Source organism: Macrobrachium nipponense, chromosome 1 (genome assembly GCF_015104395.2).
Source record: "Macrobrachium nipponense isolate FS-2020 chromosome 1, ASM1510439v2, whole genome shotgun sequence".
Taxonomy (NCBI): Eukaryota; Metazoa; Arthropoda; class Malacostraca; order Decapoda; family Palaemonidae; genus Macrobrachium; species Macrobrachium nipponense.
In genome coordinates, this window is record NC_087200.1 from 140259162 (window position 1) to 140286373 (window position 27212).

General features: G+C 38.5%; 1 protein-coding gene across 3 annotated transcripts in view; it reads left to right on the plus strand.

Moving 5' to 3' along the window:
- The window catches only part of LOC135219686 (uncharacterized), a 205169-nt gene that overhangs the window by 89162 nt on the left and 88795 nt on the right, over positions 1-27212 (plus strand). For all 3 annotated transcript variants that reach the window (XM_064256639.1, XM_064256641.1, XM_064256640.1), the window contains one exon: positions 20930-21103. In XM_064256639.1, the coding sequence (XP_064112709.1) occupies positions 20930-21103 (174 nt within the window). The remainder of the gene's footprint in view (positions 1-20929; positions 21104-27212) is intronic.

The following is a 27212-nucleotide window of genomic DNA, read 5'->3' on the forward strand; positions in this document are numbered from 1 at the left end:
AACGAATTCAACGTGCCTACGATAACGCTGATGCGACGAAATGGTCGAAGGACGCCTTTACTTAGAGGGATGATGGGACAGATGCTGAACAATAGGAGAGCAGGAGCTTACAGCGGTGACTAGCATCAGGAACCAATGTTAGAGCGGGAGTATGGTGGCGAGTCTACTCAGTTGACGGCATGCAAGTTTTAAAATTGTTCTCGGCGTACCTTTGTCCTTAGTGGCTTGCAAATATATCGTGATGTCTGACGAGGGCTCCAAACAGCAATGACGAAACAAAGGGGCTGACAACAAGTCGGAGGCGAGCACGTCTGCCCGATAAAGTAGCTGGAGTAGACTGAGAGAGAATCAGGGCATTTTCGAGCGGCCTAGGTTCACACACGGCCTACGGCATTGTTTGGAAAGATGCAAAACACAGCCAACAGCTTTATGGGAAAAGAGGTCTAAAGCTAGGAGTACCTAACGCCTACCAAGAAGCTCATATAACCCTTACGACCTGCCCTTCTTACCCTACACTACATATGAGGGTCCTCCAAGTTTACCTGAAGGCCAACTGGAGCAGGAAAACACAGCCTGACAGTCATGTCTTCCCAATCACCCCAGAAATAAAATCAGTGATGGCTGTCGGAAAGAAGGTTGTCAGAAGGGAAGTCCCATCATTCGCTGAACCCAGACCTGAACTTTTGCAATGCATTGGTCATAGACTGGGGAGCCTTGTTAGAGAATCAAAAAGGCAACAGGACGTGGACTCCAGATCAACAGGGCTTACACATCAACATAGAGACTGAAGGCAGTGCATCTAGGCCTTCAGAGTTTTGCCTCCCAAGTCCACAAGAAGACTGGTGGTTCATGCAGACAACACCACAGCTTTAGCCTACATTTGGAAGCAAGGCAGGACTCGCTCCTCTCTGTCAAGCAGCGAGAGACTTGCTGCTGTGGGCAGATGGAAAATCAAGTGACTGGTCACTTGCTTCAACCAAGGAAGACTAAATGTGATGGCAGACAACCTGAGATGTCAAAAGCAAGTCCATCCCACAGAATGGACCCTAGAACCCCTAGTTTGTCTAGGCCTGTGGAAGTTATGGGACAAACCAATGATAGAGTTGTTTGCCACCTCCGGGAACCATCCTCTTCCTCTGTAGTACTTGCCATCAGACCCTCTTTCATGTGCCACGTTCGCCATGCTTCAAGATTGGTCAAACTTAGACATGCATGCATTTCCTCCTTTCTACATGATCAGGGAGGACTTAAACAAGTTTCATATGCACAGCAATAGGACCATGACCATGATACCTCCATTTTGGCCTCTGAGAGAGTGGTTTCCATCTTCATCTGATGATGGACTTATCAAGAATGCTTCTTCAAAAACAGTCTCTTTTCAGAAAACCCCACTTCAGAAGACACCACTTAGGGTTGTCCATTCGTATTCCGACAGGATTCAGACTGTCTGTAAGCTGGTCAGAGCGAAGGGGTTTTTCAAGAGGAAATGCAGATCATCTATCCATCTAGCCTTGTTTATCAGGCTAAGTGGTCAGTCTTTCAACAGTGGTGCCTCAGTCAGAATATCTCAAATTCTATAACCACTGTAACTGGATTACAGACTTCTCCTCCTCTTAACCCTTAAACGCCGAATGGACATATTAAACGTCGAGTCAAAATCTCCCCCGATTTCCGAATGGACGTACCATACGTTGGCTCAAAAAAGTTTTTTAAAAATTTGCGGGAAAATACTTATAGGCCTACCAGCCGAAAACTTTTGAATCACGCGCCTTGGGGGATGCTGGGAGTTCACGGATCAAGGCGTTGTTTTGTTTACAATAGTTACGCAGGCGCAAGCGCGAATTTCTTTCTTATCGCACTAAAAAGTATCAGTGACACATTTCAAAAATTATTTCGTCACTTTGACATAAGTTTTGCACCGTTTTAAATTATCCGTTACATGAAGTATTATATATGAAAATGTGCGCAATTTCATGCACAATACAACAAAAAAATAGTCATGATTGTAACTTTTATCAATTTTGAAATATTTTCCATATAAATAACTGATAAGTGCCAAAATTTCAACCTTCGGTCAACTTTAACTCTACCGAAAATGGATCGAAAAAACGCAATTGTAAGCTAAAAACGCTTATATTGTAGTAATATTCAACTATTTACCTTAATTTTGCCAACAAATTGGAAGTCTCTAGCACAATATTTCGATTTATGGTGAATTTATGAAAAAACATTTTCCTTACGTCCACGCGGTAACTCTTCCGAAAAAAATCATACATGCGATTGTGGTAATGTTTGCACCATTTTAAAATTAGCCGTTACATAAAGTTTTATATATGGAAATGTGCGCAATTTCATGCACAATACAACTAAAAACCACCCATGGTTGTAGCTTTTATCAGTTTTTGAAATATTTTCATATAAAAAAATGATAAGTGACAAATTTTCAACCTTCGGTCAATTTTGACTCTACCGAAATGGTCGAAAAACGCAATTGTAAGCTAAAACACTTATATTTTAGTAATATTCAATCATTTACCTTCATTTTGTAACAAATTGGAAGTCTTTAGCACAATATTTCGATTTATGGTGAATTTATGAAAAATATTAAATTTTCCTTACGTCCGCGCGGTAACTCTTCCGAAAAAATGTTACGTGCGATTGTGGTAATGTTTGCACCATTTTAAATTTGGCCGTTACTTTAAAGTTTTATATATGAAAATGTGCGCAATTTCATGTAAAATACAACGAAAAATAATTGAAGTTTGTAGCTTTTCTCATTTTCAAAATATTTGCATATAAATCACGATAAATAGAAAAAAAACCACGTTCGGTCAACTTTGACTCTACCGAAATGGTCGAAAAACGCAATTGTAAGCTAAATCTCTTATATTTTAGTAATATTCAATCATTTCCCTTCATTTTGCAACAAATTGGAAGTCTCTAGCACAATATTTCGATTTATGGTGAATTTATGAAAAAAACTTTCCTTCCCTCCGCGCGCGGATTCTCCGCCATAAATCTCCGAATTGGCGTACATCGAATTCTCGGAAATTTGCTCCATTCATATTAGGCCATTTCATAGAGTTTTATATATGAAAATGTGCGCAATTTCATGTAAAATAAAATGAAAGATATTTGAAGGTTGTAGCTTTTCTCATTTTCAAAATATTTGCATATAAATCACGATAAATAGAAAAAAACCACGTTCGGTCAACTTTGACTACCGAAATAAAGGTCGAAAAAAAAAACGCAATTGGTAAGCTAAAACTCTTACAGTATCGTAATATTCAATCATTTTTATTCATTTTGAAACAAATTGGAAGTCTCTAGAACAATATTGAGATTTACGGTGAATTTTTGAAAAAAATATTTTTTTACGTTCGCATGTTACAAATTCGTACATCGTTTTGTGATAATATTTTTCCGGTGTTGCTTTTATTTGTTTTACAATTATTATATATCAAAATGATTGCAATGTAGTGTACAATACAACGAAAAAAAAAAAAAGAAACTCTTTAGCTTTTACCGTTTTTTGCACAGCGTGATTTTAATACAATTATGTATGAATTTTTTTTTTTTTCGCTACCATATATCGCATTATTTACATATGATAATGATATTATTTTTCATTTCTGATGATTGCATACTATACTTCAGGCAATGACAAAAAAAGGAGCCAAAAATGAACTCTTAATCTTGAAAACTAAGCGCGCTGTGATTTTTTGAAAAAATAATTTTTTCCGATTCCGCGCTCACTCAAAACCGGCTCCGGAATTCGGGGGAGTTTTTTATTTTTACCGCTTCGGCGTTTAAGGGTTAAGGAATAGAAAAACTTTTCTTCAAGCATTATAGGCTATAGGGCTGTGCTTAGCTCGGCCACGAAACGTAGAAGATTGGATCTCTCTTCAAACCCCGTTATCACGGACTTGTTAGTCTTTCGAGACATCAAAATCTAAAACGGACAATTCTTCATTATTCTGGCATCTGGATGTGGTCCTTAAACGGCTGTCAGGCCCATCATTGACGAGAAATTGGGCTTCTCTCAAGGGGATACAGTTTGTTCCTTCACCTTAGGCATTTTGATGAAGAATGAGGTCCCATCTAAGCCCTGGCCTATATCCAGTCAAGGCACTGAAACACTACCTACATCGGACAGAAAAGATTAGGGTACATGCTTCTAATAACCTCTGGTGTTCGATTAAGAACCCATCTCACCCTCTGTCAAAGAAATCATTGTCGTTTTTTCTGAGAGTTAATTAAAAAGCACACTCTTGGATCTAGGAGGAATTTTCACCAAACTTTAATGTAAGAGCACATGACATCAGAGCGGTGTCCACTTCATTGACGTTCAGACATAACATGTCCCTGCCTGCTATTATGCAGTCCATGTACTGTAAGTGCAAGTAAATTTTTGCTTTTCATTATTTTGAAATACCGTATATACTCGCGTATCATGCGACTTTTGAAGCCCTAAGTTTGGGGCTAATTTGAAGGGGGTCGCATCTTATATGAGACATAAAATTCGAGTATGTAATAATCATACATTAGTATCGTATGATAAAATACAAGCTTAATGGATATGCTTCTTTTCCATGGTTCTTTTAAAAAGTTATGTTTTACTTCACTGCATCCAATAATATTACAGGCGGTCCCCGGGTTACGACGGTTCCGGCTTACGACGTTCCGAGGTTACGACGCTTTTTCTTAAATATTCAATGGAAAAATCCGTCCTGGGTTACGACGCTTGTTCCGAGGTTACGACACTGACGCTTCCGACGCTCCGAGTTAACGACGCTTTTAAAAAACTCATACTATGATAAAAATCCTTTATAGTTTAGCACAGTATATTAATAAAAATAAGTTTCTGGTTAGATTACAACAGAAATTTTGAGGTTATGATGATTTTCGACACTTTTTATGTCGTATTTTTCTATGTTTTTTAGTGACGCCTCATATGCGGAACTAGTTTCCGAGCGAATGAATACATACTAGCTTGCGGTGCGCAAAGTTTACATATAACAGTCCAAAAGCGCAAATAATGAAAAAATCATTGCTTGTTTCCAGTAATAATAACAAAACGAAGTTTCTGGTTATATTACAACGCAAATTCCAAGTATCCAAAGAGAGACATTATCCAGTAATTTGATCAGAGAGAGAGAGAGAGAGAGAGAGAGAGAGAGAGAGAGAGACCTTACCTTACCTTACAGACCTTACAGTTCGTTCGGGTTGCCCCAGGTCCCTCAGTGTGAGCGCCTCTAATGTCTACCAGAGAGTTGCGAGTACATCTTCCGGTATATTTTGCATCTTCCAATCTTGGATGGTCTGGGATGCAGTTTAGATATTTGTCGAGCTTATTCTTAAACACATCTACGCTCACTCCTGATATATTCCTCAGATGAGCTGGCAACGCATTGAATAGACGCTGCATTATCGATGCTGGTGCGTAGTGGATTAATGTTCTGTGTGCTTTCCTTATTTTTCCTGGTATAGTTTTGGGCACTATTAATCTACCTCTGCTTGCTCTTTCTGATATTTTTAGTTCCATGATATTTTCTGTTATTCCTTCTATCTGTTTCCATGCCTATGAATTATCATGTAGCGTTCTCTTCTCCTTTCTAGACTATATAATTTTAAGATTGTAGTCCTTTCCCAGTAGTCTAGGTCCTTAACTTCTTCTATTCTAGCTGTAAAGGACCTTTGTACACTCTCTATTTGTGCAATATCCTTTTGATAGTGTGGGTACCATATCATATTGCAATATCAAGTGGACTACGAACATATGTTTTATAAAGCATAATCATGTGTTCAGCTTTTCTTGTTTTGAAGTGCCGTAACAACATTCCCATTTTGCTTTACATTTTGCCAACAGAATGGCTATTTGATCATTGCATAACATGTTCCTATTCATCATCACACCAAGGTCTTTAACTGCTTCCTTATTTGTGATTGTCTCATTATTAGGTCCCCTATATGCATATAGCTTTCCTTCTCTGTCTCCATAATTTATTGATTCAAAATTTTATCAGAGTTAAATACCATCCTATTTACCTCTGCCCAATCATATACTTTGTTAAGGTCTCTTTGTAGAGCGTTCCTATCTTCATCACAAGTAATTTCTCTACTTATTCTTGTGTCATCAGCGAAACTACTCACTACCGAATCCTTAACATTACTGTCTATGTCTTCAATCATAATAACAAACAATATTGCAGCTAGCACCGTACCTTGTGGCACACCGGATATTACCTTGGTTTCATCCGATTTCTCATCGTTTGCAATAACTATCTGTTTTCTGTTGTGTAAAAATTCTTTTAAACCATCTTCCTACTTTATCTACGATATTGTGTTTTCTAATTTTCTTTGCTAATATATTATGGTCTACTTTGTCAAAAGCTTTTGCAAAGTCTAGATAAACCACATCTGTTTCATTTCCGCTTTTCATATTTTTGAATAGTTCTCACGGTGGACTAACAGTTGGGTTTGTGTACTTTTTCCGGGTACGAAACCATGTTGTCCTATATTAAACAAATTATTTTTTATTAAATGTTTCATAATATTTTTCTTCATTACCCTTTCATACACTTTCATAATATGTGATGTTAGACTCACAGGCCTATAATTACTTTGCCTCTAGTCTTGATCCACTTTTGAAAGTAGGGGTGATATATGCTAATTTGTGCTCATCATAAATCTTGCCTGTATCTACACTTTGTCTTAATAATATTGCAAGTGGCTTTGCGATAGAATGAACTACTTTCTTTAACAAAATAGCAGGGACTCCATCCGGCCCTGCAGCAGCTCCATTTTTAATTTCATTAATTGCCTGCACAATATCAGCTTCATTAATTTCTATGTCAGCTAAAGATTCACTATTTTCGTCCCTTACTTCTATATCATTATCTTCATTATCTATTCTAGGGGTGAATTCTCTCTTATATCGTTCTGCCAGTATGTTGCAAATTCCTTTTTTTCATTCGTTAATCTCCCTTCAATTCTCAGAGGGCCTATTTCTATTCTTCTTTTATTCATCTTCTTCGCATATGAGTATAATAGTTTGGGGTTTTTGCTTGATATTTAATAGGGTTTTTTTCTTCCAAGTCCCGTTTTTCATTTTCTTTTGATTGTATAATCTTTTGTCTGCATTTTCTATCTTTACCTTTTTAGTTACTATAACTTTCCATGCATTTTTTTCTTTTGCAAGACCTTTTTTCCACTTCTGATTTTCTGGAACAAGATCCTTCTGTCTCTTGGTATGCATGAATGATGTTTACTTTTCTTCTTCGGTATATATTTATCCACTATTTTCTCCAATATTTTGTATAATATCTCCGTATTTACCCTTATGTCATCACTTACGAAAATGGTTATCCCAATCTTTGTTTAATTCTTCATTAATTTCTGACCATTTTATATTTTTAACTGTAGAAGTTTTTGTATTTTCCATATCCTTCCCACTTTTTCATTTCTTGCTTATCTCTATTTCACTTGCTTTGGAATGAACTGTTAATTCTATGACATTATGATCTGAAATACTCGCATTATAAACTATTATTCTTTAACATAATTCATCTCGTTCACAAATACTAGGTCTAAAGTATTTTTCCTTCTTGTTGGCAGGTGATTTATTTGTTGAATGTTGTATTCTAGTAGCATATCTAATAGCTTTTCGAATTGCCTCTTATCTTCTGCACTACTATTACTCTCTTTTTTATATGTATAAGTACAACCACAATCTCCTATTCGCTCTTTCCATTCTACGAAAGGAAAGTTGAAGTCACCAGATAGGAGAATAGTCCAGTCCTTGTGATTTCTACATATATCATCCAATTTTTCAATTATTAAGTCAAACTCTTTAGTATTAGGAGGTCTATATATTACTATGTTCATCAATTTTTCAGATTCAAATTCTACCGCTATTAGTTCACATTCTGAGTTACTATATTTCTCATATATTTTTCCTTGTTTTTTGTCTTTCCCATATATTGCGGTTCCCCCTTGATTCCTATTTTTCTATCTGATCTATAAGTTTGGAACCCTTTTATTTGATCATCATTCCCAGTCTCTTGGGAATACCAGGTTTCACTTATATTCATTATATCTATTTTCTTTTCATTTTGGGTTAGTTCTTCTAAGTACTCTATTTTTCTTTTTGAGTTACTCGTAACTAAACCCTGCGCATTCATCACTATGATGGTTTGCGTGTTTTCTCCTTCTTTAATATTGGTAGTAATAAGGATTTTCCCCATGGTCTCTTTCCTGTTCTGGTATGTTGTTCTTTTTTTCATTTCCAGAAATTCTGACATTAAAAAATCCAACTTTTCCATAATATTTGATCTTCCTTCATCATAATTATTCATTTTCATACATTCAACTTACCTGTCAGATATATACATAGCTATCGACTCCGTCGTCCCCGACAGAAATTCGAATTTCGCGGCACACGCTACAGGTAGGTCAGGTGATCTACCGGCCTGGCCTGACCGCTGGGTGGCAGGACTAGGAACCATCCCAGTTTTCTAATCAGTTTCTCTCTGTCGCTGGGAAGGTAAACATATGTTTACTTTCCCTCCCTCCTGATTGATTTTCGTGTTTCATCGCCATCGATCTTCTGGGCCGACTTTTACAGGGAAGTACTGGATCGGTGGTTTGGCATACGTTTTTAATAACTTTTCAATAACTTTTATTGAATTAACTTCGAAGTTTTCAAAGAATAGAGGATGTGTAACTACGAAGTTTTCGGTAGACAATTACATAGTTTGCAAGAAAGGGAAATATAAATATTTATTCATTGATAAAGTGTAATAAATGTTAGAATTTGAATAAGGTAACTTCCTATTTGAGGAAGTCAGAAAAACATAGAAACTAGATATGCTTTCTTTAGAAACTTTAATAGCCCTCGTTCTGACAAGCAGTTAGAATATTAACAGTACTAGTAGTGTTGTTTCCTCATCACCTTCTTACTTCACAGAGAAACTACAAATTCATTTGCAATTTGAAGATAAAGGTATGTAGCTCAAGATACGAGCATATTATAAGGTAAGAAGTGATTATAGTGTTCCCCATTGCAATAGAGGGTGCGCTTTGATCGGCTCTGTCTCGCTCCCAGGCCTAGACCTCTTCCAAGCTCACAGGCCCAGAGGAGAAGGAATGTCGAAAGCCGTACGGAGGTTATGGAGAACCCCCACCGATCAGGCGTCCCTCGGCAGGTTCTGTAGGACGTCCAGACCTGCCAGGGATAGCCATTGGAAAGGCATCCTAATTCAATGTGTTCCCTTATTATTATCGTCTTGACGAATAAGGAGAAGAAACATTCAACGGCGTAGATTAAATGAAGATGCAAGATAATCTCGTCTGGCTATCGGAACCTCAGAAGAGACGAAGAAAGGAAGACATCATTCGATAACAGTTACGGTAGAGGCATTGCCCTATCCGGGTTCGTCCCCCCGTACGGTTGGACGGGGGGGGGGAGCTCTATCCCATGGGGGTTTGAAATAGTTATTTCAATAAATTCCTCATCGGTACATGTATATGAAAATATATCTATTCTGAGAAGAACGAATTAGATATTAAAGAATATTTGTTGATCGAATGAATTATATGGATCTCGTTTAGTGAGTACACATATATATATAAATTTTAAGCTTCTAGCTCCTTGGGCATGAAGCTCCGGTACGAGGCGCAATCGCCCCTAAAAGCGTCTGAAACAAGGCGCAAAGCGCCTGAACGAGGCGCAAAGCACCTGAAGGGCCTGAATATAGGCGCAAAGCGCCTGAAGCACTATGAACCAGGATCTTCATCGGAAATGGAAGTCCTTCTCATTCAGAAGAAAGGGAGGGCTATGTCGAAAATGGAAGTATTGTCGAATTCTAAGCAAGAACAAATGTACAAGAGATCGGAACCTTCCGCACACAGAACCTTCCGCACAAGCGGAACCTTCCAGAAGGCGGAAGATTCCAGTTTCGAATAACCTTCCAGACGTACAGAACTTTCCAGGCGAGGATCGCCTTTCAGATGCTCGGAACTTTCCAACAAGAAAACTTTCCAAGGGCGATACGTCTGCTAGGACCAGGAGTGTTCCGATCACGATACTCCTCCCAGGCGCCAGGAGGTATTCGGAACGCGATACTCCTGCCAAGCACCAGGAGTATTCCGACGAGCACGATACTCCTCCCGGGCGCCAGGAGTATTCGGAACGTGATACTCCTACCAGGCGCCAGGAGTATTCCGATCACGATACTCCTCCTAGGAAAGCGATACTTCTGCCAGGCGCCAGGAGTATTCCGAGCACGATACTCCTCCCAGGCGCCAGGAGTATTCGGAGCGCGATACTCCTGCCAGGCACCAGGAGTATTCCGAGGACGAGGAGTATTCTGATCGCGATACTCTCCCAGGCGCCAGGAGTATTCGGAGCGCGATACTCCTGCCAGGCGCCAGGAGTATTCCATGGAGACGAGGAGTATTCCGATCGCGATACTCCTCCCAGGCACCAGGAGTATTCTAGGCAAGATACTCCTGCTTAGCGCCAGGCACTTCTCCTACAAGAAGAGCCTGACAACCGCCAAGAGTCCTCCAGGCGAAAGGTGAAAGACATTCGAGGCTTCTCCTGATAGGGACGGAAGTTGTCGCACAGGCGGCCGTTGCCCTTGTCAGGATCGTCTTAATGCAATAAAGGCAAGAGCAAGCTCGGCTTTTTCCAGGCAGGGACTCAAGATGTAGCACAGGCTGCCGTAGCCCTTGTCAGGTTACAGTCGGTACTGCTAAAAGCCCTTCACCTTTCGAAAGGAAGCGCTCTCCTCCGGTTGCTCAATCTTGTCCCAACTTGAGGAATGGAAGATAGAGCAGAATTGTGAGAATTAGTTCAGTATTAGTAAGAGGATATTAAAATCATCATCCTTCTAAAAATAATGCAACCAACCATTTACAGAAAGAGGGGCAATCGTTTGGAAGTTGAACAGATTCGTACGAGCTCTCATTCATTGATTAGAGGCTCTTCCAGATAAGAAAGGCGTAAAATACGGACTTATCTCCAAGATAATAAAAGCTGAAGAGATTTCTCTTCGATCCTCGGTTGTCATTTGCGATCTCTTTTGACTAATACTCATTCGGATTATTGACGAAATGAACGAAGAGAGTAAGATTTCCATTCTTTCTCTGCATGTCGGAAGGAAAGAGTGTCGTAGAAGGCTTGCTGTATACGACTACTGAATGACAAGTCATATACGCATACCATAGTTGCCTTTCTGGTTCGCTACGGAATTATCTATATCCTTACAGGATTTTCCTAGTAAGGACTTCGCTTAAAAGGTTTGTTACGACAATACCTGCTCAGCTTCGGTATTTAACAAAGGTTGGTTTTTGGGCTTAAATTTGCATTATTGTGAGCTTTCTTAGACTCGAGAATAATTTTATTATATCCATTCATAGAAGGGAGTAACTGGCAACTCCAGAAATGAATGCAGCCAGGCAGTGAACGAGACGGCTGTAATTGTGAGCCAATCTAGTACCATCCGGTTCTCGGTCCGTGAACGTTGGTTACATCTTTCTCTCCTAGGGACGAATGCTTCACCGTATATTCCCCATACAATCAGGGTCATAACCACGAATTGAGGGGATTTTTTAGGCAAACATGAATAACATCGTATTCGTTTTGCTAAGGATATCTCTCTGCCTCAGCGAGGAAAAAATGTAGTAGGAAATTCACCTTAAGATAACGATACGGTTAAGCCTTATGCACACACCGTGGTTAATTACAGCGTTCCTACTATCCTTACAAAGAGTTTCCTAGATGAATGCTGTTTACCACAATGTGACGGGAATTATAAAGGATTTTAATTCGGCAGAGCACGATTTAACATTTATTGGAAAGAGTTGTCAGACCCTGCGGAAAGTATTCACAGATCTCTTCGCAAGGCAGAAGATGAACGACTTCTTATAGATTGCTTCCTTTTCCTCGAAACAAGAGAGGTAGCAAGATACGCCACCTTTAATTTAAATAGGGGAATAAACTTAGTCTTTTTTCCCCTAGTTATATATATTCTTAACACATATTAAAATAAATGGGCGTCAAAGGAAGAAGATGAATGCATCATTTTGGCAATGAAAGGTTGGATTCACAGAGGTCACGTTCTTCTTTCAGCATGTGTCGGAAGGTTTTTCTAAGAGAGTAGAGATTTTATCGGAATCTATCATAAATAAATATTGGACCTGAAAAACCTATTCACTCTGAGTCTGTCTGCGTGCAGACTGACCAGAAGTAAATATGAATGGAGAGGATTTTTCAAGGGAAGCTTGATAATTCCTTTAAATATGTTAAAGACATAGAGTTGCTGCAGATCGTGCTAGATAGAAAGGGGAAACTGTCCCTCTTCCGATACCTCTGTGAACCACATAATGGTTTTCTTCCCTTTCAGAGGGAAGAATCACCTTGGTATTTTATGCTATCAATGAACACAGTAAAAGATATACTCTGTCTAGACAAAGAATATTAGAGATGGTAGAGGAATTAAGATCTTCGGGATCTTATTACAATACCTCTATACGATAAGAGTAAGAGCTTTTATACTTAGAATGGGATCCTAATTTGGGCCTCAGATTCCGTGTTCCGACAAGATGGAACTACTGCTAATCAAATGTTTTCTCTTGGTCCTAAACGATCAAAAGGACAAGTGAAATTTTGGGCTTTAGAATCTGGAATCAAATTCTATGAAGACTCGGCAATGGGTTCTGGCCAGCATAGTATGTTTGGCAAAAGAACTAAAGTCTTTTATTCCTGGATCAAACGCTGTCAGATAGAGGTTTCGTTGTCCGGGTAATGTAGTGACATTGTTCATCTACAGAAAAAGAAGACAAGGTTTAAACGTTTACTGACAGAGTCTTTGGAACGCGAGGGGGGCTCAAACTACTTCCCAAAAGGTTCAGAGAGATACATTCAAGAGCTAGAAATCAGGAGTCCTACCAATTTCAGTCAGAATCTCTTTAAAATTCCAGGCTCCTTCCCTTCCTTCGGGCAAGGATAGGGAAGCTTCTGCAACGAGAAAACTCATCAACATGTAGGAGGAGAACTCGTTAGCAACGGAAGTATGCAATAAGGATTCTCCTCGGAGGAAAACTTGTCTCTCGGACTTTTGAGGTTTCCTATCGTCTACTGGATGTAACGGACTAATTTTGATGAATGTGCAGGAGCAATTAGCGTCTTTGGTAGGAGTACTTTCTAAAGAGCCTACTCGTAAAAAGGATGACAGGCTTCCGATTAGAGATCCAAATACCGATCTCCTGTCGGGCGCGACGAACCCTACAGGGGAGTTGTCGCACAAGCGGCCATCTCTGGGGGGAGCGATGCGTTAGGCAGGCGAGACGTGGGAAAGGAAGTAACTCCTGCCAAGCGTCTGGCGCCAACTAGGAGCCAGGCGCCAAGTAGGCGCAAAGAGCCTGGCTTACTGTAGATCGTTCTAGGCCCAGATCTTCATCCAAGCAACAAGAGCCAACTGGAGAAGAGAGGAACTCCTGATAGGAGTATAGCGCCCGCTAAGCGCAATATACTTGCCATTCGAAAGGCGCATTCCATGAGCGATACTCCTACCAAGCCACAGGAGTATTCGGAACTAGATGCGCCTTCCATAGGTCAGGAGTATTCGGAAAGAGATACTCCTGCTAGGCGCCTTGAGTACTCTGACCTCGATACTCCTCCCAGGAGCCAGGAGTATTCTAGACTTTTTTACTCCTACCAAGCGCCAGGAGTATTCTGAGCTTAATACTCCTAACAGGCGCCAGGACTGAGTTATTTGGATCGAGATGCGCCAACCATAGGTCATGCGTAGGTCAGGAGTATTCGGGAAGAGATACTCCTGCCAGGCGCCTTGAGTACTCTGACCTCGATACTCCTCCCAGGAGCCAGGAGTATTCTAGACTTTTTACTCCTACCAGGCGCCAGGAGTATTCGAAGCGCGATGCCTTACCTACCAAGCGCCAGGAGTATTCTGAGCTTAATACTCCTAACAGGCGCTAGGAGTATTTGGAGCGAGATGCGCCTTCCAGACGGCAGGAGTATTCGAAGAGTTTTACGACTGTCAGGCGCCAGGAGTATTCCAAACAGGATACTCCTCGCGCCAGCCAGGCGCAAGCAGCGCTAGGCTTCATCCAGATGAGATCCAGTTCAAAGAAAGTCCTAGTCTTCTTTGAAACAATGGTGATCTCTAAAGCACTTCATAAGTGACTTGAGAACTACCTTCAAACAGCTGAGAATTTAAAAGCTCTTGAAGTGCGAGCTTTTGCAAATTCTTGTTCTTTTCGTAACAATTATGTCAGGAAAGACATATTAGCTTTAACATATGAGAGATGCAACTATGTGTTGACTGCTCTTACACGAAGGACTTCAAGTTAAACCTACGAGAGATCCTTCTCTCTTGGGTTATACGTATCAGCGGATACGTTGCTGGGATAAGGAGCCGACACTGATCCTTTAATAATGAGTTGAATTTATTTTAACTCAGTGATTTTTTTTAGGTTTGAAAGGAGTTTGGGGGATAACTCTTTTTCAATTTAGCGCGAACCCTCATGTTTAGGAACAGGTGATCGGGATCGGTGTTGCGCTCCTTAGTTATGCCAATAGGCATAGGCATGTTGTCTATAGCGGATTAGCACATTGACAAATGCCAATTAGGCTCGACCGAGTAAGGTTTGATAAGACCCCATCGGTAGACCCACAAGAACTCTTGGCCACAGATCACTATCTTGCTAAGGCTCTTGAGACGAAGCAGACTCCTATGCAATAGCTATGGAAGTCAACCCTTCGTCTAGAAACACAGAGGAACCAAGGTCTATAAATACCTACAACATATGTTGTTTACCTGTCTAGTCAGTAGTTAGCTGTCTCTTGCCCTCCACCAAAGGGTGTCAATCAGCTATGTATATATCTGACAGGTAAGTTGAATGTATGAAAATGATATTGTTATGATACAATAAAGTTTCATACATACTTACCTGGCAGTATATACAATGAAGACCACCCAGCCTCCCCGCAGGAGACAGGTGGAAGAGAGAATCTGATTAGAAAACGGGGATGGTTCCTATCCTGCCACCCAGCGGCAGGCCGGTAGATCACCTGACCTACCTGTAGCGTGTGCCGCGAAATTCGAATTTCTGTCGGGGACGACGGAGTCGATAGCTATGTATATATCTGCCAGGTAAGTATGTATGAAACTTTATTGTATCATAACAATATCATTTTGTGTCTGAATCTGCAATTTTCTCCGTTTCTGCAATATCCTCTTGCATAATAAATACAGTTATTATCTATTGAGTAGAATTTCGGAGCTGATGCTTTGAAATTTTTTGCTGACACCTCTGCATATCTCATTGGTTGGTTTTTGCTCTTTTACCTGATATTTCTTGATTTCTCTCTTTATTTGTTTCTTTCTTATTTTGGATTTTATTACTTGGTTGGTTATTTATTTGATTATGATTCATGGCTACAGGGTGCATATATTTGCATTTTTTGTCGCAACTTACATCCTTTTCCTTCTTTTAGGTTTTTACATATTTTTGGATGCAGATCTCTGCAATCATCCCCATAGCCATCTAAGTTATGCACATTTACCATATATTTCATAGTTTTGACATACCTTAGGATGTTTGTAGTACACATCTTTCTCCAAATCTGCAATTCCCTCTTTTCAAAAGGTTGCAGATTTTGTCTTCTTGTCTATTTTTTCCTCTTTCCCGTCATTGTGTAGATCTGGGTAGAGCCTCTTCGGGATTTGCTTTTCTGTTGTCATATCGTAATTTATTTCTTCGTAGGTATGCTGTTTTTCTTTATTGCCTCATATGTAGTATCAATGAGTATCTCTGCATCCATACTTTTATCTTGTTCTTTGTTTTCCTTATTTTTTTCTGTCATTTCATTTTTGTTTACTTCTCTTCCGTTTTCCTCTTCTTCTTTTTCTTCTTCTTCTTCCTCTTCCTCTTCTTCTTCATCCTCAACTATTTGTACATTCAATCTTGATTTAATAACATTGTCTATCCATGATAGACATGTGAACAAAAAATTCTTGTATCTTTTCTCAAATCTTGCATTACCTCAGCACACTGTGGATGGGTCGGAATGTTGCATGCAGCACATTTTCTGATTAGGTTTTGTGGACTGACTATGCTATACCAGACCTTACACAGTTTGCATGCTTTTGGCATTCTTTTTCCTAATGCATCAATTAGGATATTCACAAGATTCACCTTATTCATTTTCTTTGTCCGGAATATGCTGTTTATGTATATTTTCTTTATGAGTCTCTTGACCACTTGGATTTTATTTGGAACTTCTTCAATTATTTTCAAGATATTTTCATTAGATTTGTTCCAGTTTGAAGGATTATATCCTTCTAATATATCTATGAATGCTTTTGTATCTTTTTGGTTAGGACTGTTGCTGATTTCATAGATGAGAAATGCCAGTTCCCTTCCATGCTACCTCATCGTATTGCGAATCTGCCAAGCAAGCTAAATTACGCCACCTTTTCCCGCAGTTGGAACTTACTGCCATCCATTTGTTCTGGATTTCAGTATTACATCTTGTTAAAACTAACTTAGAAGACGCTTATCCTACTATTTTCAAACTAATCTTATCACCGATAGTTCACGAACACTTCTAGATATTTCTCAAATTCTAGTCGTATGTTAAACTTGTGATATCTGTTGATTAATCTGACTTCACGCGGGTACGTCTCACCAAGCAAGATGGCTACTACGAGCGAGAGAGAGAGAGAGAGAGAGAGAGAGAGAGAGAGAGACCTTACAGACCTTACAGACCTTACATCTTGTTCGGGTTGCCCCAGGTCCCTCAGTGTGAGGCACCTCTAATGTCTACCAGAGAGTTGCTAGTACATCTTCCGGTATATTTTGCATCTTCCAATCTTGGATGGTCTGGGATGCAGTTTAGATATTTGTCGAGCTTATTCTTAAACACATCTACGCTCACTCCTGATATATTCCTCAGATGAGCTGGCAACGCATTGAATAGACGCTGCATTATCGATGCTGGTGCGTAGTGGAGAGAGAGAGAGAGAGAGAGAGAGAGAGATGAGAGAGAGAGAGAGAGAGAGAGGGGCGTCTTCCGACGCTCCGAGTAAGGACAGAGAAGTGTCGTTCGTTCGTTAAACGGCCTCTGACTCATGCCAGTAAATGTTTTGTTGATACTAATAATATAAGCCTATTTAAAGATACGTTTACTTTAATTAGTCTATATGATACGTAAATAGTAATCAACTGTTCTTGTAGCCCTCAAGATTTGGCAAAATCGAAGTATCCAAAGAGAGACATTATCCAGTACATAATTTGATCAGAGAGAGAGAGAGAGAGAGAGAGAGAGAGAGAGAGAGAGAGAGAGAGAGAGAGAGAGAGAGACGCTTTGGCAACCAATGGTCCTCGGGGATTGACGTAACGTTTATTTTCTGAACAGATAGGACAGAGAAGTGTCGTTTCATTAAACGGCCTCTGATTCATGGCAGGAAATGTTTTTGTTTGATACTAATATATAAGCCTATTTAAAGATACGTTTACTTTAATTAGTCTATATGATACGTAAATAGTAATCAGCTGTTCTTGTAGCCCTCAAGATTTGGCAAAATCACTCCAGGTTGTACATAAAACTTCAAGAATGTAGTGTCACCAGAGGAAAGAATGTAGTGTCACCAGAGGATTACAATAGTTTTTACCTTCAAGAACCAGCATTCTTTTATGAAAATAACTCCAGGTTGTACATAAAACTACAGGAAACAACATGTAGTGTAACCAAAGGATTACAAGTAAGGTTTTTATAACTTTTTATTAGTTTAAGACATATTACCAAGCGTCGTTCCGGCTTACGACGCGTCTCAAGAACGGAACCCCCGTCGTAACCCGGGGACTGCCTGTATATGTATTTTCATATTACGTACTATTTGTTTGTATTTATAAAATACAAACATAGCAATCATGTTTTGGCTTGAAAATCAGCTGAGGGCGATTGCGAGTAACTTTGTTTTGCTGTGTTGGACAACAAATCAGAGCAACTTTCTTGCTTCTAGTTAGCGCAAATGAATCTCGAGATACTCTATTTATATGAGACAAGGTTATTTTATGTTATGCAAAGTGTTTTCAAATGGAAATATCACTTAAAAATGTATCGTGTGTGAACGAAATTGAGTTATTTTTTCGTTAGTAGATGGCGCTGAGGGCATGTTTATTGCATAAACAAAAATCAACAGATTCCGTTTGATATTTTCACTTTATCTTGTCAGAATACTACGAGCTTAACGTATTTTTCTTTTATTGGAGTGAAAACAGTAAAATGTATTCTTTTTATGCCGAATAGTTTTGATTAAAACATTTCTCTCATTTTGTTTACGGTCGAGTTTGAAGGTATCTACTGTACCGAAGTTTGCGAGTTTCATCCATTTAGTACTATTATCGTGCATTGGCAACAAAGATATAACTCCAGTAAACTTACGCCATTAAACACAACCGTATATAGAATTGAAAGAAAATCATTCAAATCAAAACTTCAGGTCTCGAAAGGACACATTTTACTGTTGTTTTCACGCCGATAAAATATACGTAATGTTACGGTAAAGGTTCATACTATGATTAAGTGAAGTGAAAATAGCGAACGGAATCACGTAATATTTTTACACAATAAACATGCCCACAACGCAAGCTGTTAATGAAAAAAAATACTTTATTTCACGAGGCGTATGTAATTCATATTTCGACTTAAAAACACTTAGTAAAATGACAAATTCCATTGTCCTATATAAGTAAAGTATCTAGATATTTTACGCTAACTAGGAGAAAGGCAATTCGCTCTGAATTGAGTTAAATACGGAGAAATAAACTCGTATTTGCCATCAGCTGATTTCTAATCCAAAACACTGACCACTTTGTTAGTATTTTATGATATAATAATATGAGAATACATACAATATTATTGGATACTGTAATGTATAACTTTATAAAAGAATCTCATTAAAGATGAGTATTCATTGTTTTTATTTCGTAAATATACTAGCTGTCAGCAGCCTGACATCGCTCAATTAGGTATGCCGATGTTTGTCCGAATCTGATTCCCGTTTCGTGTCCATTTTTTTTTTCTACTGATATATCATAGTCAGAATGCATTGAACCTCCAAAATTGGCTTATATTAATAAATTACTAATTTATATTGTATATGTAGTATACAGTATACTGAAGGCTAGGCTACAGTATTCGTATATATACGATATATGTACCATAATATCGTCATCATCGTATACGCGAGGCTAACTTGTTAGATGTTATTCAATTTCTCTTTGTACTGAATTATCATAAGCCAGTGTGCATTGACCTAGAAAATTAGCTGTAATTAATAATTACTATGCCATATACATATGTATAAAGTATGCTGTGTAGGTAGGCTAGACTACCCATATGTAAAGATGGTACTGATTACCCTAGTGTAGGCTAGGCTAGTATATTATTCTTACGGAAAATTAACACGGCTGATTTGTGACTGGTTGGTCGTAATCAATTGCGGTAGTAAGTCGACTACTACCTGCAATGTAAAAATATATCGGTCCTATTCTCCTTAACATCATTTGTAACATAACTATGGTAATTTTTTACTATCGTACGATGGTTGAAATGCAAGGAAAAAGGCAGTTATCGGATTGGTTGTTCATAGCAAATCAGCTGTTTCTGGCTGTATGCGTTTTCCAAACAAGTATGTCATTACTACCGATACCTTTGGCATTCATTTTTACTTTTTTACACTTAACTAGAAGATGGTATAGATTAAAAGATGGAGGAAAAGGGATTAGCCTAGCTAAAAAATTGAATAGATAAAGAGGATAGCCCATTGTTATTTGGTCTCGTAAATTTAATTCGCATGATACGTGAGATACGTGATAAAATAATTTTTTAAGGGTGAAAATTTGGGGGTCGCATGATATGCGAGATCGCGTGTTATGCGAGTATATACGGTACATAGAAACCATGTTTAATGATTGCAGTACACTGAGCCTTTATTGTTGGCTGGCATGGTATTAGAAGAATCCTAGGAAACTTTTCTTTTTTCTTTATTTCCCTCCTATCTTTTTGCCTTGACGTAAGAGAGAGTCTGTGGGTACAAAATACTAGGAGTATCCACCAGTCTTCGTGGATAGAGTATGGTGTTTATCAAGTGTTTCCAGATTAAGTGACAGCGTTGTCTGGTTTTTATCTTGGTACTGTGGCCCAGGGCAAGGGCACCTGTAAACTTTGCTAGCATTCGGACGTTATCCCTTGCTGCAAAGTTCCATCTTGAGTAGAGGCAACCCAGAGCTATACCACCACGCCACCACAGGTCAAGATAAGCACCAACCAGAGGTAGTATTCTACTGCATTAACTTTCTTGCCAGGTAAGGAAACAACAAGCATTACATTCAATGCTGACAGATCATTATATTTCAAAAGTCATTATCGTGCTTTGTTTTGGGAGTAGTTTATGACCATGTGTCCCACCTCCATTCAAGGGGGATTCAGCTATACAATTACTTGACAAGTTACTTATATGAAAATTATACATATTTTCATGATGTAAAATTAAGTTTCATATATACTTACCAAGTAATTACTACTATATTAAAGCCTTCCCCCTCCCCTTTCATGAACACGAGGGCACAAATGAATTGTCGAATGGCTGCTGTGTTGTTCCAATGTTCCCTGTAGAGGGCAGAGCTGTCACCTAGGTAAACAATCAAGAACCGCTACTGAGAAAATTTAAAGTTGCAGCATGAGGCAAAATACTTACATATATAATTGCTTGATAAGTATATATGAAACTTAATTTTATCATGAAAATAGCATTTAAATTAATATAATCTGAAGTCATTAATGAACAAGTAAATTATAATCCAACATTGTGAAATCTTTTCTTTCTTGTAGTTTGCAAGAGGAACTGATGCTCCTGTAAACCATCAGTCACATCCTACAAAAGCAGCCGCAGTAATAAGAACTGATGTACTTAGCCAAGAAGAATTGAATTCTTTCTTCTTCAACAGTGGTAGAGGGAGTAGTATCCTGATTCCTGGTTGTAATCTTGTTCATTTTCATATTAAGGTGAGTATTGTCTTAATTTTTCACATTACTGTACCAAAAAACCTTAAAAGACTGGATTGAAGTTCCAGATGGTTTCTTTTATCCATATCTAAAACTTATTATATCACAACCTTGTCAGTCATATATATAGGATGATAGCAAAACAGGCGAGTCAAAGATTAGGTAGAAGGAATGTAGCAGGTTTCATGTGTACAAGATTGCAAGGGAACTTCTTGTGTACAGTGAATTAAAAGTGGGATTAGTTGTGGAATAAGTGGCATAAAGGGTAGTGCATGTGAAAGGAGTGATCAGTGAGATAATTTAGGTATGCAGAAATAACAGAAATACAATGGAAAGAATAATGGATGATTGGTTGGTGAGAATCATGTGTAATCCAGAGTGTGAAGGGGAAGGCCTAGAAAATGTTAAATTGATAGCGTAAAAAGAGTTATAGAAAGGAGGACCTTTACATCCGGGAAGGAAAGTAATGCATGCAAGGTGAATGCAATTGGTACAGTTAAGGGGTTTTGTGCACTGTTGAGGAGCCCTCTTTGTAGGTGTTTGAAGTAGTGTCGTGGAAGTAATATTCATAGTCCATCCATAATCTGCAATTAAAAGTAAAAATGCTATGGTGATTTATGTCTCTTCCTAGGAGCTCTGTATGATCTTCAAATGTCCCCAGCTCAGTATAGTCCCTTGTATAACATAGAAAATGTGGTAGTTGCATGACAAATGCATTACAAGGACTAAGGTACCTGTCAGTCACCAACCTTACTTTGTCATGAGAGAGCAAAACTGTTACCAGTTCTTCCAGAATTCTCCAGCTTATTTCTAGTTACCATGGTTCAGGATTATTCAGGCCAATAATTTTTTTCTTTTTAGTCTGTGATAAAGTTTAGATATCTACACATTATTTATAAGTTACACTCCACTTACGAGTGTTTTCTTGGATTGCTGCTGTTGTAGTGTTTTGTTAAATGCTTCTTTTTCTCTCAAGTCTTGATGTTTGTTTACTGTGAAAATTTCTTAACACTGAATAGTTAATGAGTTGTTCAACTAGTTAGCACTTGGAGGTAGATTTTTTTGTATATGGCAACCTGCTTTATTATGGTAATTTTCTTTTCTGTTCCAAGTGCAAGGTCAGCTTTCCTAACTTTGCACTATATATTAGTTTATTTTTAATTTTTTTTATATATCAGGTTCTGGGTGTAACATATTTCAATCACTAATAGTAATTATCATCAGTTAATCAGTTTACTGCTTGTAATTGTTAATACATTGCATTTTTGCAGCAGAATTATAGTAATATGTACCAGTTTCTTTATATTATTGGAACGTGTTTATCAGTGATGTTATGGGGCATTTTACATTTTACTGTGGATTTTTGGCATCAGCACTATTCCACCTTGTGTTTTTTTGTCATTCCTTACTGCCATGGCTATGTGTGTGGTCTTTTTGTGGATTTTCTGAACTTTTTCAGTGTACCTTACAAGATACAGGTATCTTCCCTGTATGATGGGGTTAGGTTACAAAAACCCCATAGTTTTGTGAAATTAACATATCTTGAAATTAGCCCAGTACAGGGTACAATCTATGCATATACTGGATGCCCGTAAGTTGGACAGGAAGGTAGGACCTCAGTCCATGGTGATGTCGTCCAGTACGCCGCAGCGGCTGATCCAGCTTGAGAGAAAGGCCTTCGCACAGGTGCTAGTAGTGGCTTCAGCAATTAACTTCATCAATGTTAATCTTAACCCAAAGCAGTTAGTGTTGCTTCACTGCTAATTTTCACAGTATGAAAATTATAGCAGTTTTTGAAACTTAGAAACCATCCAGAACTTGCTGCAAAATCTTTTTTGTGGGTATCATAGTATTATTTTTTTAGTTCCTCAAAAAGCAAGTTTGCCATTGTTTGAATGATTAAGAGGCTGTGTGACATATGCTTTTGTAGCTGGTCCTCCATCCATGTGACAAGTAACTGCTCTATTTCTTCCAGACTGTACTCTGCTGCTTGTGCCTGTTGCACGTGAAATTTAAAAGTATTTTCAAAATATTGTCATATTAGTATTGCATCATAATTTCGATACTCTCAGAACTGCTAACCCCATCATACCTCTATCTATCATTAAAGGGGATGTACCTGTATGTAACAGTCTTCAATTAAGGCCTGTTAAACTTACATGTGGCCTCTCAACAGGTACCCACACCTCTTGTGTAATAGCTGCCACAAATAGTGCGTTTGCCCTCATCTTAGGTGTGAGACATGCTATGAGTGGTATTCTGACCAGTGGGCATGCCTTTCCAAGATGGTGATGTTTTAAGTTAAAAGTTCTGATGAGCTGGCATTGATGTGTTTCTTGTCCCCAGCTGAATTTTTTGTCAGGTTGATGTCCTTTTCATTTATAGTAGTGGACGAGCACCAGTCTTGTATAATGATTTTTCAGTAGCCTTATCCAGTCAGCTTACTTTGCTTACTTTTTGCACTGCATACTGCTCACCTTTATTGCTCAACACCTGTGTCACTTGTTGACTGACCTGCTTGGTCTCCCTCTTTGGTTAGACCCATTGACTGACCTCCATACTTGTCTCCCTCTCTGGCTGATAACCACCCAGCTTGTGTGTCTGTGACCAGGGTAGATTTTTGCTGGACCGACCTTGGAGATTTTTTCCTCGTTGATTTGATTCAGCAGCGGTAAATTAGTTGATCAACATGACTATCTCTTTCATGCTACTTCTGGTAGTGCACTCTTCCTTATGACCACATCTTCACTAGTGATTTTGCCTCCAACAGTGACTGCACACACAAGATCAATGGTCTGAGAGCCAGTTGTTGATTTCACGTTCTCCTGACAAGTGTTTTAGGCAGAGGTACACATAGCTGGCCAACATGTGTCATCCTGAAGGATTGATGTGCAATTCCCAAGAGCATTTTATCACAATGAATAGCATTGAGCAAGACAGATGCTAGCCAAGAGGGCCAGCAGTCACCAGGGCCATGACTTTACCAATTACTTCAAGTTGTCTTCATCCAACCATGAGTGCTGGAGCAGGACTACTGCAGCCGCAGTCATGACAGTGCCTGAACAGAACAGTAAATTGACCAAGGCAAAAGCAGTGAGCATGATTGTCCATCTTTGAAGAGGAAGTGTAACAGTTTCTCCCATCCCAAAAAGAGCATAGTTCTAAAGACATTATTTTTGCCAGACATGCTGAGCTTGAAATGTCTTGAGAACATCATCCTGGTTTCCGAAATATTGTATTTTTGGAGAATTTCTTGAAGGAATGGTTTAAAGCTAAGTCATAGGCCAGTATTTGCTAATAAAATTTGCAGTTATTCAAGGGTATGCATTTTCCGTATCAGATTCAATTAATAAATAATTAAGGGACTAGATGAAGACATTTGAAATATGACAAATGTTTAATCAATTTGTATTTTTCACACCTAACAAACCTGAGGTCTTAACAACAGGATAACTATCCAAGTGCCAGCTGGTAACCGGTTAAAATAATCAAAGATTGTAAACCAAGGAATCTGTGAGACCTGGCAGCTCCTGCGCGCATGAGGTGATAGCTGGTCAGAGACCGTGCACCATACCTCGTGATGCTTCAGTCTTTTCCCCAACCCAGGAGTCCCCCTAGATTGTCGTTACTTACAATAACGACATGGAAAATAAATTTTTATTGAATATCTATGTTCATGTTGTACATATATGGAAAATGTTCCTTTATATTACATGGTGTTAAGTGGAAATGTGCAGGTTTGTGTACAAGTGAATGTTTTTTTTTTTATATATAATTGTAATAAGCATTGTTACCAAGGAATATTGTCTTGTGAATAGTTTGTATAATTGGTTAACAATGCGATGTAAGTTGTTTGATAGTTTCGTTCGGTTAGTTTTGGTTAGGTGGCTTCGTTCGTTTTGTTGTTTCTTTTGTCGTGAGCGAACGAGGCCGAAGTCGTGGGTTTGTGTGAGAGAGCGAACGTATTATTTTCACCACAGAGGTGAGCAAAGGGAACGGAGGCAGTCGCTTCTCAACATTGTTAGAGTGGTTTGGTAACAGGAGAACTTAATCAGAGTGAATAGAATTTCACTTGAATTAACGATGTCATTCCTTCCCAGCATTTAATGAAGTTTGGATGAGTATCATATCATATATATATTATTTAATTTTCCTTGACTGGGATAAATCGCTAGGGATATGCATATCTGTGCGTGGGATTCCGTGACTGGGTAAAATTGAATATAGGGTAAAATTGAATGTATATTAGTGGTATCGTGGTTTACCCGTGCCTATTGTAATCCGAACTCGGCAAGAACTTCATATGAAACTAGTAAGTAATAATTTTGGGGCAAAACACAATAGAATATAGTATGTCCTTTCATGTCTTTGTAACACAACGCAATGAATTCTTTATGTAGAGAAAGGGTCTTGAGTTCTCTTAAACAAATCTGGTAATTAGTAATTTCTGTAATTGACTGAAGTCATTATATGTTGTTGCTTGTTTGACCCTAATAAGTAACAATATTTGGTGCCGTGACCAGGATATGTCGGCAGTATATTTGGTGTTGTGAGCCAAGTTGGTAAAAGTTTGTAGTACTTGTCCGCGGTATATATGATGTCGTAAGCCAGTTTGGTGAATCTTTAGTATAAGTCCACAGAAATATGTTGCCGTGTTAACCAGGTTTATGTGAAATTTGTGAGATTTTTCTATAATTTCTTAGTTTGAACACCAATCATATAATAATTCTTTGGTTTAGTCACATGTACGATTAGTACCGTTGGTGATTCTATAGGACATTTACGCAGGGTTTTCTTGCTATTAACTATGTTGTGTTGATGTTTTGCTGGATAATGCCTGCCCTCCCTAACCTTGTCTCCTCCTTTTGTTTTTACGAGTTTCTTTAAATTAGTATGCGGTATCCTGCCTACATAACCAGACGTGGTTAACCTGTCTCCTTTTCTCTTTGTTAGGTGCCGCAAGAAACATTTAATTTACTTTTTTTTTTGCGCCATTTGTAGGTAAGAGGGTATTCAGGCTTGATCAAAACAGTTTTGAATATGAAATTTAATTAAATTAGTAAGGCCTTGTCCTGCTTGCCTTAAGCCTTAAATTTGGTTTTGTTATTTTCCCTTACTTTGAATTAATGTAAATTTTCTCTTGTTAGAATATTATTTCTCGTTTAACAATTTAATAATGAATCGTAAAGTAGCTATTGTGGGACATTCTCATGTCACCCATATGGAGAATTGTTTTCATAGTGGTAGATCGGCATTATTGGAACCCTTAGAATATAAGACATTTGGTAGACCAGGGGCTGTTACAACCATCCTTATGACACCTGGCCTGATAACCGAACTTACTACCTATGGGCCTAGTATCACTATCTTGTTCATAGGTAGCAATGACTTAGATGTACCAGGAGATAACCCTAACCTGGTGAATAGTATTCACAAAAATATTCTAGGATTGGTAGGAAGTCTACGTACAGTCAATAATTCAGAGGTTTTTGTTATGTTAATAGAAATATGTAAAACACCATCTAGAACCTCTGCCGAAAACTATCAAAAAAGAAAAAAACTATTTAAACAAAAAATTAAAGCGAGATACAAGAGTTAGGGTGATCCCTACTTTATTATCAGAATGTGATTTAGCAAGAGATGGGATTCATTTTCATCATAAAAGTTACAGGGTGTTGACTCAACGTATTTGCGTTGAGTCAGACAAATATGTGAAAAGTAAAGGGTGGTAGAAGGTGAGTAGGATCATGGTTACCCCGTCCTTCCCCTTCAGATTTAGGGCTGGGTTAAGTATGGGACAGGGCCTGCACATTCCACTACACACTTATAATAAAATTTCTCCTTTTCATTGATTGTTTAATTTGGGAGAAAATTATTGGGTGATGAGTCACCTTTGTGAAAATTTGCTAATTTAACCTTTGAACCCAGTTATTATAGTTGGATGCATATTTATTAATTATTGAAAATTTGAATATACTATATTGTATTTGTATTTTCTGAGTTTGGTCTTGTCACAATGGAGTCGTTGACGCTTAGACGTGGCGGTTATAAATCCGTTATCACACGTTTTATTGGGAAGATGACCGAAGTGATCGATTCATCTGATATT